The sequence below is a fragment of the Festucalex cinctus genome, chromosome 7, assembly GCF_051991245.1.
Source record: "Festucalex cinctus isolate MCC-2025b chromosome 7, RoL_Fcin_1.0, whole genome shotgun sequence".
Taxonomy (NCBI): Eukaryota; Metazoa; Chordata; class Actinopteri; order Syngnathiformes; family Syngnathidae; genus Festucalex; species Festucalex cinctus.
This window is the reverse complement of record NC_135417.1, coordinates 30615223-30627558: the sequence shown is the minus strand read 5'-3', so window position 1 is coordinate 30627558 and position 12336 is coordinate 30615223. Positions and strand designations below refer to the sequence as shown.

The 12336-nt window shown below is 35.6% G+C and overlaps 2 protein-coding genes across 7 annotated transcripts in view; one reads left to right on the top strand and one right to left on the bottom strand.

Moving 5' to 3' along the window:
- The window catches only part of ano10a (anoctamin 10a), a 306259-nt gene that overhangs the window by 36934 nt on the left and 256989 nt on the right, over nucleotides 1-12336 (bottom strand). The gene's annotated exons all lie outside the window — the stretch shown is intronic.
- Nucleotides 3454-6547, top strand: LOC144022990 (uncharacterized). Its single transcript, XM_077528219.1, has 3 exons — nucleotides 3454-3561; nucleotides 3930-5334; nucleotides 6287-6547. Exons 2-3 carry the CDS (start codon nucleotides 4184-4186, stop codon nucleotides 6306-6308), a joined length of 1173 nt encoding a protein of 390 aa, XP_077384345.1. The 5' UTR covers nucleotides 3454-3561; nucleotides 3930-4183; the 3' UTR covers nucleotides 6309-6547.

Below are 12336 nucleotides of genomic sequence, written 5' to 3'. Positions count from 1 at the left end.
AACGTTAATGAAGAGATGAGGTGCATGTGCATACTTCGAGAATCAGCTTAGCTCATTCACACATCATGTAGACAGTAACATAAACATTTTATTCTATCCATATTCGATATGACTTATGACACATCCCTGTCTTATTATGTTCGTCAAATAAAACTTATTTAATGACTTCATCTTACAATTTGAATCGTATAATTATAATTTGATCTGAGAATAATTCAAAGATCAGTGTCTGAGCGAGTGTTTTATTACTACTACTCCTACTACGACTACTACTACTACTACTACTACTAAATAACAATAATAATAATAATAATAGATTTTATTTATAACCCACTTTACATTTATAAAATAAATCTCAACATGCACAGTACAGGCAACAATAAAAGCAATGGAAGCACAAATTAAATAAAACGGTCAATTACAAATCAGAGTGGAAAAAAATAAATAATCAACCAGGAAAGGCTTTTTTAAACCTGTGCAGCTAAGGCACTTATAAGTGAAGAAAAACCTCACAGTACACCAAAAATAAATAAATAAATTACATACTAAAATAATTATCTTAACTCTGTTTAGTCACAAATATACCTAGTGTGAAATCTGGGCTTATATGGTTGAACACAAAGCTGCATATTTGCAGGTAACCATGACTTTGACTTTGGCAACCAGGTTGGTTTTACCTTCAGTTGTTTGTTATGCCTGCCACTATATGCCACTGGCATAAATTAAATAATAATTTAAATGATAATAATAATAATAATAATAATAATAATAATAATAACAACAACAATAAATAAATAAAATAATTAATTAATCAGCTGCGAATAATATACTCTTTCTTAATTCCATGACATTCAGATTTTATTTATTTATTTATTTACTTATTTATTACTTATTTTTTTGAAGTCACTGCATACCGAACTGAACCGAAAACCGCTAGCACAAAACCGTAAACCTTCGGTTTTGTGCTGTCGGTTTTCGGTTCAGTTCGGTATGCTGTGATTTAAAAAAAAAAAAAAAAAAATCCAATATGTCATGGAGTTAAGTGTATATTACTCACAGCTAATTAATTAATGTATTTATTTTATTTATTTATTATTATTACTTGTCATATTACTATTATTATTAATGTATTATTTAAATGTGTGTCCCTCTGTTGCCATTCATACAATTGACAAAGTCATGCTTACCTGCAAATATGCAGCTTTGTGTTCAACTAGATAAGGCCAGATTTCACACTAAGTATATTTGTGACTAAACAGAGTTAAGATAATTATTTTAGTATGCAAAATTTTTAATTTTGTTTGGTGGTGTACTGTGAGGTTTTTCTTCACTTATAAGTGCCTTAGCTGCACAGGTTTAAAAAAAAGCTTTTCCTGGTTGATTTTTCTTCTTTTTTTTTTTTTTTACTCTGATTGGTAATTGACTGTTTTATTTACTGTGTGCTTCCATTGCTTTTATTGTTGCCTGTACTGTGCACGTTGAGATTTATTTTATAAATAAAATCTATTATTATTAGTAGTAGTAATAGTATTAAAAGACTCGCTCAAACACTGATCTTTGAATTATTCTCAGATCAAATTATAATTACAGTATTAAAATTATAAGATGAATTTATTAAATAAGTTTTATCTCATGAACATAAGACAGGGATGTGTCATAAGTCATATGGAATATGGACAGAGTAAAATGTCGTGACTACATGATGTGTGAATGAGTTCAGCTGCTTGTCGAAGTGTGCACCTCATCTCTTCATTCACGTTTTCTAAACACCCCACCACACTGGATTTCAAATGAAACCAACAAGATGCGCTTTAGTTGCAGACGTTCCACCTTTCTTTTGAGAGGATTTGCGAATTTGACGAGACTTAAGTCGTGCTATACAAACATCGAATATCATCAGACGGCCGGCATTGCGCTAAAAATAACTTTAGCATGGATGCTAAAACACTGCTGCTACCCCGCGGTACAGTTCAAAAGCAAGTAAATAGACTTACCATTCACCATTCTATCCGGATTCCACGGCATGCATTTTCCGTCCGAAGTCCAAATTGCAAACGCGCCGCCGAAACGCGTCCTCCGGCTATGGTGTCTGACATAGCATGCTAGCTTGTAGCTGTTCCGAGGCTGTACCCACCCCGCTGCTTTGTGTGAAAGCTACCGAATGTTGAACCGATCGGCTTTAACGCTTTTCAAAAACCGTCCCAGGCTTAATATATATATATATATATATATATATATATATATATATATATATATATTAAAAAAATAACTAATTAATTGCACATTTTTTTTATATTAGTAGAAAGACTTTAGTACTGTTCACATTATATGAAAAAAAAAATCTGATCTACATCTGATATTAACAAAGAAATCAGAATTAACCTCCAGTGTGAACATAGCCTTAATGACTTCATGGTTGCTTCTTCCTGCTGTGTGCTTGACACAACAATGACATTATATTTGTATGTTAATGTAATATATGCGTAGATTTGCCAATGTTTGCGGGTAAAATACCAGCAGTAGTGCAAAACGAGACATGAGACATGACCGCAACTGTTAAATTGAGATTGTAATAATTGTGTGATGGAAGTTAAGAAAATAATAGTGTGTGATGGAAGTTAAGAAAGGCGCAAGGATGCTCATTGTTCTGTTAATAAAAGGAGTTTGGCTGGCTGCCATCACTGTTAATATTTGTCAGCACAACACATTGAAAGGGCAGTAAAATGATCGTAAAACTACTTCAATGTGAAACAGATTCTATTTCACCAAAACAAAACAAACTCATGTATATTTAATTTTTTTAACCAACGGATGAAAAAGATGATTTTGTATACCTATGAAAGTGTAGTAGTTACTTTTTAATAAAAGTATATAAAAGTATGAGAAATCGGCCACAGGTGAGTCTAACCATTATGAAAATGCTGACAATTGTTCTTGTGTTCACTAAAAAAAGCAAAGTACGTACGAACTGAAGAATTGGTCCCTGTGCAAGATCTTACTTATGGTGCTTTTTCATCAGACCGGTTCCACGCCAAAGTGGCATTTTTTTGTCCCCAGATGTTCACGTCTCCATGGGACTTTTTCAGGGCCGAGTGGTTACAACAGAACCGTTTTTTAGATAAATTTCGGAGGTGATTCTGCAGCGCCATGTCGTATGGCGCCAAGCGGGGCCGTGTCATCACTGTCATCTGATTGGCCGACAGCAACGCAGCAAGCAACGCCGTGGAGCACACCGATTTCCTTATATTATGCAAACGAGACAAGATGTTTTACAACGTGTAAATGAACCTGTTGTTGTTTTGTGGTATTGCATTTTTTGTGCTATAGAGTTGTTTTGTTCCTTTGCGCCATTGCAGTATAGGTGACGATTTTATTTTGAAGTGAACAGGAAGTAGTGTTAAAAATCGAAAGGAAATGACTTAACGAACGGACATTCCGCCTTTTGATAGCGTCGTCTAAGGTTGAGGAAGACGTGTGTACGCGGCAGCCAGATAGAACGAAAACAACTAAGTTTAAAGATTCACCGACTACTCATTAGCACCTGGTTGAGAAGGGAACGAGGTTTGTGTTTGTTATATTTATGGTTAATTGATTAATATCTTTACATTTCACGTAGTTTGTTTGTGTCATTTGCTGCGTGGTGAAATACTGTACTATCATTTTCACCCACTAGAGTGTGCTAACACACTATGCTAAGGCTCAAGATTCTGTTTATTTTGCTGAGGATTTGTATTTCTGTATGGTTTATTTTTTTCTTATAAGTAAAAGCGAAGGGCAAGGTTACATTTTGTATATATTATGTTAATTGTAGGCAAAAGATAAAACAATAAGGTAATTCGTTTGTGGTACTGGGTTTAAATGGGGTAAAATGTATGTATGGAACATGCCGTTTGAGTGGTTAATGGTATTTATTTTGTTTTGTATTGTAGCTCTTACGGTGTGTTCACGATAAGGAAAGGTCAATAAAATAAATTGTGAACCATCAGTTGGAGAGACCAACTTTATTCAACCCGGGATGCTACAGTAAGAGCTCGACCCAAGCTGAGTAAAAGTTCAACCCACGCTCAGCATTAAGGTCAGAGTGAGAGCCGCAACAGCAAGGTGCCAGCTCCACAGCTCCAATCAAGAACATCCGCCCTAACATCCGGCATTTGACGATCAACTGCATCGCCCCATCCTCAACATGGAAGCATCGAAAAAGACATCACAGCGCATGGAGGACCTCCAGATTGATGAGGAAGAGGAACCGTCATGCTCAGTTCGTCTAAGGAGACCCACAGAAAAGATGCAGTTATATCAAGAGGAGGAAGCCCACAGGAAGGTGAAACGGCTTCATAAAGTTTATGATGAATGGAAGAAACAAGTACGTACCACACGAGAACAATTAAAAGGTGACATATCAAATAGTCAAATTGCTTCACTCATGGACATTGTAGAGAAGGAAAGAGACAGTGTCCTTAAGTTATACACGGAAATTAGGGACCATATTACTCCCTCCAGTGATACAAGGCGACTTATGGATGCATGTGAAGCAGTCACCAAAGACATTATCAAAGTTGCACATGAAAGACTGGCAGGCATAGATGACTATGATAGTGATCAAGTAAAGATACGTCTGCGTGAACTTCTCAAATCAAAGTATGCTCACTCCATCTACAGTTCATCTGGCTCGCTATCAAGTCAGCACTCCGTATCCAATAAGTCATTCTCTGCCGAGTCAGTCATAGCTATAAAGAGAGCAGAGGCTGCAGCAGAATTAGCAGCCCAGGAAGAAGAGTATGAAGTTCTACTAGAAGAGGAAAAACAGAAGGAAATGATTCAGCTTTTAGAAGAAAGGCAAAAAATGGCACTTGAAACTCAAAAACGTGAATTGGAAAAAATACAAGCAAAAAGAAATATAAGGTCGGCTCGCGCCAGACTAATGGCTTATGATCAAGAGATTAAAAGTGAGGGTGATGAACACATCATTGCAGACTCAAGCAGAGTAGCTCAGCGGCCTGCCACATCTCCTATTCAAGTTCCTAATAGCAATATAGTGTCCACCTCACCTCCACAATCAGACATTCTTTACTTAGCACAAGCATTACAGGACAGTGTCGCCATGAACAGGCTACCAATGCCAGAGCCCTCGACATTCGCAGGTGATCCAGTACACTTCATTGAGTGGAAGGCCTCATTTAATGCACTCATTGATAAAAAGAATATCTCACCTGCTGACAAACTGCACTACTTGAAGAAATACGTGGAAGGTCCAGCTCGAAACGCTCTTGATGGCATCTTCTACAGGAATGACAGTGATGCATACAAGGACGCATGGGAACGCCTCAACCAAAGGTATGGACATCCATTTATCATACAGAAAGCATTCAGAGAAAGGTTGGCAAAGTGGCCAAAGATACAAACAAAGGACTCAGCGGGATTTAGGGCATTTGCTGATTTCATTCAAACATGTTATGAAGCTATGCCTCACATTGAAGGCTTACAAATTCTCAATGATTGTGAAGAGAACCAAAAACTTGTACAAAAGTTACCTGACTGGGCTGTTGTAAGGTGGAATCTTCAAACTACCCAGTTCATGAAAGAAAATGGGAAATTTCCAAGTTTAAAGGACTTTGCTGAGTTCATGTCATTTGAAGCGGATATCGTCTGCAATCCGATTACATCATTTCAAGCGCTCCATTCAACAGACTACACTACAAATGCTGGTAAAAAATATCAAAAGGAAAAAGGACCCATCTCCAGTGTTCTCAACACACAAGCAGTAACAGAGACTGAAAATACAAAACAAAGGCCAAGTGTCAAACCACCATGCATGCTTTGTCAAGAAAATGGACATCTTCACATTTGCCCACAGTTTCAAGGCAAATCACTTGCAGAACAAAGGACGTACATAAGGGAGAACAAACTCTGTTATGGTTGTCTCAAACCTGGACACAATGTAAAGAATTGTCATCACAGATTTGAATGTGACATTTGTAAGAAAAAACACCCAACTTGCTTACACGACTTCAGCTATGACTACAACAAATCAACTAATAACTCAACTCAAGACAACGCAGAACAGGCAGCAACTACCCTTTCTCTCAATGTAGAACCTAATGGGCAATGTGTCAGTACCTCTATGATTGTACCAGTATGGGTTTCTTCAGAACCACATCCTGTTAGGATTATTATGTATATATTATTCCATATTTTCTCTATTATATAGATTTAATTGTAATAGCATTTTATTCAAGTGTTGTGCTATCTGTTTGGACCGGCTACATGCATGTTTATTCAACCTCAGGACATCTTCAATGTGGGAATGAAGATCTTCGGACCAGGACAAAAGACAGCCTTCAGGGATTAGTGGTCGTAAAAAAGTTTTATGGTTAGTGGATGTCTCCTGTGTTTATTTTGTGATGCCACACCGCTGCTATGTCTCCACCTCCCTTTGTGACCATTTGTTAGCGAACTCCATGAAATAGATAAGAAATGTGAATGTTTGTCAGAGTGGGCTAGAGGATTGTGACGAGCACACATCTCTCGCTCATCTCTCCTTGTACAAGTAAAGGCCATGTTTTCTCATTTTAATGTCTGTCTCCTCATTTGTGCAGTTTAAAAATGTCATAGATGGTGTTCAAACCTGACATTTATTTGGTCCTTCGAGACGGATGCCAAGATGCCTAAGGATTCCAGCGGGTGTGGTGGACTCCAGAAAGACCATGGCCATGGCACAGGCTCCCTAGAGTGAGCCTAAGATCCTTTTTTGAGGACTGGAAATTCTGCCCGCCAGCTGGGATCTACAGGCTGACGGCTTTCCGATGGAGAGAAGACATCTGGGTGAGAAAAAGTTTACTTTCCGGGGGAAAGTGTGAATGAATGTCGACGTAAAATCTGCGCGAAGGTACTGTCGCAGCCTGCACGAAGGTACTGTGTGGGAGGAAAAACCTTGTGAATACTAGTCAATGGCAAGTGAAGGGAACGGAGCCCGGTAACGTCCGTGAAGTGAAGGGAACGGAGCCCAGTAACGTCCGTGTAAAGAGACGATGGCGGAGTCGTGTACGTACTTAAATTCCGTGTAATGCTGGAAAAGGCCTTTTGTGATTGTGTGAAGTGAATGGAAGTATTGTGTCACTTGATACTTACTTCATTTTAAACAAACAGGATTGTAAGTGACAACTCATTGTGGAAGCAAAGGCAAGAATTCTCCGCCCTGTTGGGTAGAAGCTTGAGAATTACCACAGTGAGAAATTTCTTGTCACCCTGTTATTCGAACATATCAGTCCTTAGGAAACTCTAGGTTCGCGGACTGTACCAAATTCATATAAAATGGGGGAAAATAAACAGTAAAAGTGAGCTACAAGGTGAACCATCCAGTAAGGATTGGAAGTTCATAGAAAAATTAGATCCATCTAAAATATAGCATTGAAATACGTGGATTACAAGATATACTTTTGCTGGCCAGCTTAATTTACAATAGTAAAAATAATAACAATAATAATGGTAATCCACTACAATATTAAATAAGGAATAAAATGAAATGGAAAGTTGGAGCCTTAACAGCCTAATGATATCGAGGCATACGTGTATTGTCTGTAAAAGTGTATGTGTGTGGCTTCTCACTGTTTGTCTCTGTGAGCTCTTGTGTATGTGTCTGTGTGTCATATTGTCTAAAGATGACGGCTAAAACGGTTTAAATTGTGTATAAGAGGTTGTTAGATCGTGTCTAACATAACTATGTTAAAACGGTGAAATTGAGAAATTTTGGTCTGTATCAAATATGAGGTGCGTGGACCAAAAAGTGGTCCCAGAAGAGGTCATCACCCGGTCCTCAGGTGAAAATTGTGTATTTTTGTTTTTGGATGGTAAAGCTAATTGTTTGAGAGTGAGTTAAGTAGGTGATTGATGATAAATTATTGAACTTCTGACAGGGAAAAATCCTTTTTGTTGGATTGTTTTGAGCATGGGAAATGATAAAAGTAAGAGAGAAACGTGAAAGTAGAATTGATTATGGTAGAATTAGAACAACTGGACAAAGAGAAGATGAATTAGTGGTTGATTTTAAAGTGGGATTTGTGAAGTGTTTAGAACAAGTTGTGGTGGTGTAGATGATGATAAGACAGGAAGGAAGTGTAATGTTAGAGGACACTGAGTTAAGAAATTACCCTCAAAAGTACAAAATAGATAGTTTAAAATGATTAGAAGAGTTAGAAAAACACAGAACCGGTAAAGGACTGCTGTTTTAGTCATATATATGAAATAATATGATTTTCATGGAAAATTGACAGTGATAGGAAGCAATGTAAGTGATTGACTACACAATTATACAATTTCTATTCGAGGTTTAAATGACAATTAGAAATTGTGATCAGATGACAGGCAAAATATGTAGTTGTGATGATTATTGAGGTGAATGATTCTTTAAATAAAAAAAGAAATAAAATAAAAAAATAACTTTTGGAAGAAGAAGGTGTTATAACTGAATTTAATAACTGAGAAGATTTTTGGTTATTATTGGGAAAATAACTAAGTGGTACAGATATTGAGTCGGATTTCAAATATCACTATCTTTGATATGTAGTGAAGGAATGATTTAATGATAAGCAATAAAAACATTTTTATACCTAATATTATGCTACCTCACTACATTAGGTGGCTGTGGATCTCTGATAGTTGGTTGTACATTTGAATATGGATGAAATGATTTAAAAATAAACAAAAAGGTTAGATTTACAGATAAGTTAAAGATTGAGAGGGAGTGGCAAAATTACGACTCAGGCGCAGAGATAAGAATTGACCTCTAAGGTATTTATGGACATAAAACACCTCATTTTGAGGGAAAAGCAAAGGCTATAAAATGAAATAAAAGTGCTCCAAAAGAGAGGATAGCTAACAGGCCACAGAAAAGTCACTTTTAAACTAAAACTATACTGTGCCTATGAAAATGTACGAATAAAAGTTTACACCGAATACAACTGACAATAAGGCTGAGTAATTAAATTAGAAACATTTGGCACAAGACATGAAGTGGGGAGGTGCAGTCTGACCCCTCTAGCAAGTCTCTCCTTCCTGTGAAAGATTTATGATCTAAGTGGAAAATTCCTATATGTAAAGAGGTAGAACAATTCTTGATTACAGACTACAAGTTTAAAGAAATCTGAAACTTTGAATTAAGTAAGTAATGATGGTTTTCAGCTATGACTATATTGTAAAGTGTGTAATGGCACCATTTGTCAAATTGCCAAATGGGGAAGGCCTTGATATCACACTGATAATAGAAGCTTCTATATGGAAATGCAATGACTTCATGACTTTCTAACAGAGTAAAACAGGTAGTAATTTAAACCTCATTGACCGAATTTGGAAATACTTACTAGGAGTTAAATGTTCTAAGAGTTCATTACTGTGGTGTTTACATTTACTAATAGATTTGGTGTGACTCATGCAGATCCAGATTAGAGAACAACATAAAATTGTAAGAAAGAGCCTTTACAATGTTGTTTTGAATATAGTCCTGAAGTTTGTATAAAAGATTAGTTATACGGAGGAATGTTTTCCTAATTGAATTCTGATTTAGCTCCTGCTGTGATTGACTGTGGAATTTAACAAATTCTCCCTCACCAGAACCTGATAAGTAAAATAGGTATTGAAGGGAAAAAGATTATTAAAATGGTTTGAAAGGCAAACACATTATTAGTGGTAAGTTAATTAAAAAATAAATAAATAGCTGAGATTTGTATTTGTTTAAGAAAAAAAATGGCATTTATAATTTAATTTGAATGTTCTTAAAGGAGCACAATTATTAATAGTTGCTTTTCCACCAACAAGCCCAGGATCTTTGAGTTCTGGGTAAAGTGAGTTTTTGGTTGTAAAAGTTCAGCAGGGAATTTAGAATTGTGTTTTTAACAGTGTCTTAGAGTTCTCTGTAATTAATTTAAATGAGTTTGATTGAGACGACCTGCTGTAAAAATACTGACCCCTCAAAGTAACCACCCTAGATTAGCGAGACCCTGCTGCCGAGATAGTACTTGGATGCCCCATGAGGAATTTTTATTACCCTGGTAATTGTTGTTGGTGGAAAAACGGCCATTTATTTGAACAAGGTGAACATAAAAAATAAAGATGAAACGAAACCAGTAAGCAGAATTATATTAAATTGGATTAGGCCTAGTCTTAGTGTCTACATTAGATGGGAACATGGTAATAAAAAGATAAGCTGAGTAGAAAAAGGGATATCGCTATGTGAAAGGTGTATGATCTTTGCATTTTTACGACGTAGTCTATATCCTAAATAAATTCTTAAATGGTAGCTGACGCCTTATTACAAAAACAGAGGGAACTGATTGTAAAGAAGGGAGATGATAAGCTATGTCACTCTGAGCATAAATGTGAGAACGAAAACAATGCCACACCTACGAGTGTCACAGTTGACTGACTACCTGTAAACTGATGATGAGTTTGATACAGTGACACTGCATATAACAATTATGGCAGAACAAATAGAGATGACAGAACTTTTGTTTTTCTTTAAAACTAAATAGGAAGAACTGTTTAACCTGCTTCCTTATGTATTCTGGATATAAAGTTATTCTGATTTTGGGTTTCTTGACAACATGTAAGTAAGTGGAAATCAGAGCAAACAGATCAGATATCATCTATGCTAAAGATGATTTATTGAAGTAAAATGCTGAATTGGAGATAAATTAGACTAGTGGTTAAGGACTCGCAAAGGGCAGGAGTGCTGATTGAAAATACGAAATTTACTAACTGGAAATATATTATTAGATAATTTGGATTCTTGATGAAAATTTGAGGAATGAATAAGTACTATAACAGTACACCCAAATTGTATATTCTGGTCTAAATTTGCACTGGAAGGAAAATATATTGTTACTACAAGGATATTGTGAATGTCCCACAATACCCTCTCAAGCAATTAGAAATTGTTTGGGTACATTTGGGAAGTCAGATTTTGACTTGCATGGACAAAATTCTTCTATGGCATGAAAGAAAATTGAGCTGTGAAATGAAAACCAGCAACAGCTAAAAAGAAAAAAAAGAAGAAATTTGAGATTGATGTAAATAAAAGTGTATTACACTTTTGTGCAACAAGGGTGTAATATTTAGATTGTTTTGATTGTAAAGTGGTTATGATGGAGACCCAATGATAAACGAAGCAATTTTGTCAGCCCTAAGATTTGAAACAAATTACAAAAATGATATCTTAAATTCCTGAGTGAAATTGTGACCTGTTATGAACTTTTGATGTTGTGATTATGCTGTTTTAAAACGAAAACACCCACAGGTTGATTTGGCTGTGCAATTATACATGAATTGGGTGGATAATTATGCTAGCAATGTTACTATTGAAATTGAATTGAGATACTGATAACAACGACAATGTCTGACCAATCTTAATAGATAGATGAATGTGAAGAATGCAGTTTTGTGATTTAAATTGAACAATGATAGTAGTGGCTTTACGAAGATATTGGAAGGCCATTTGAACAGACAATTGATTGCTGACATGGTTATGAGTTTGTTTAGAATGCATGAAGTAGAATTTAAGCCAGTATTTTTATTATTTGTGAACAAGATGATTGATATTCATGGTGGCTTTATTATTAACTACATATAGCTTTGGGAAAGATGTGTTACATTTAAACTTGATTATATGGTTGTAAACAATACAAGATGTAGTATGATACAATTAGTTTTGAAGAAATGCCAGACTACTACTATGCTATGGGTAGATTATAAAATTCTATCCGTCCAAGACATGTAAACTACAGTGTTCTTTCGCAAATTAGGGCCAGAGCGGTGAAGGCTACAGGGTCCCAATTGTTTTTAAATTCCATAGTTGTTTAAGGAAAAAAAAGAAAAAAGTGCTGATTTTGTGGATTTTTGTACAACTGTGTAATTTTTTGAGAAGGGGAAAATGACTGTATGAAGGTTAACCCACTGATATACGAGGGAACACTGTAGTGGAAAAAAAAAAGAAAAATGAAAACCTTTTGTAAATATTGTGAAATTATTTTAAATTGCATGTAAATTTCATAATATTATATGAAGTGAACATTTAAGTGGCTTGGATAATGATTTTGAGTTGTGAGCCATAAAGATGTCTCAAAAGGGGGGAGTTGGTAACAATACTGTAATACCGCATACAAATTTTATGTTTTTAATTTTTTAAGTTTTTATGTTTTTGGAATTTTGTTTTTGAATTTTGTTATACATGGAATTGATGTTTTTAATATTCTGAGATTTTATGGAATTGAATGAAAAGTAAGACAATGTCAATATTAACAAGTACTGATTGATGGTCTTAAAAAAATTTAACAATGAGTTGAAATT

Bases quoted from the DNA above. Each gene is read 5' to 3' on its own strand.
- LOC144022990 (XM_077528219.1), top strand. From the start codon at position 4,184: ATGGAAGCATCGAAAAAGACATCACAGCGCATGGAGGACCTCCAGATT. The intron at 5,335-6,286 runs GTATGGACATCC...ATTCAACCTCAG, and splicing joins TGGGAACGCCTCAACCAAAG to GACATCTTCAATGTGGGAAT.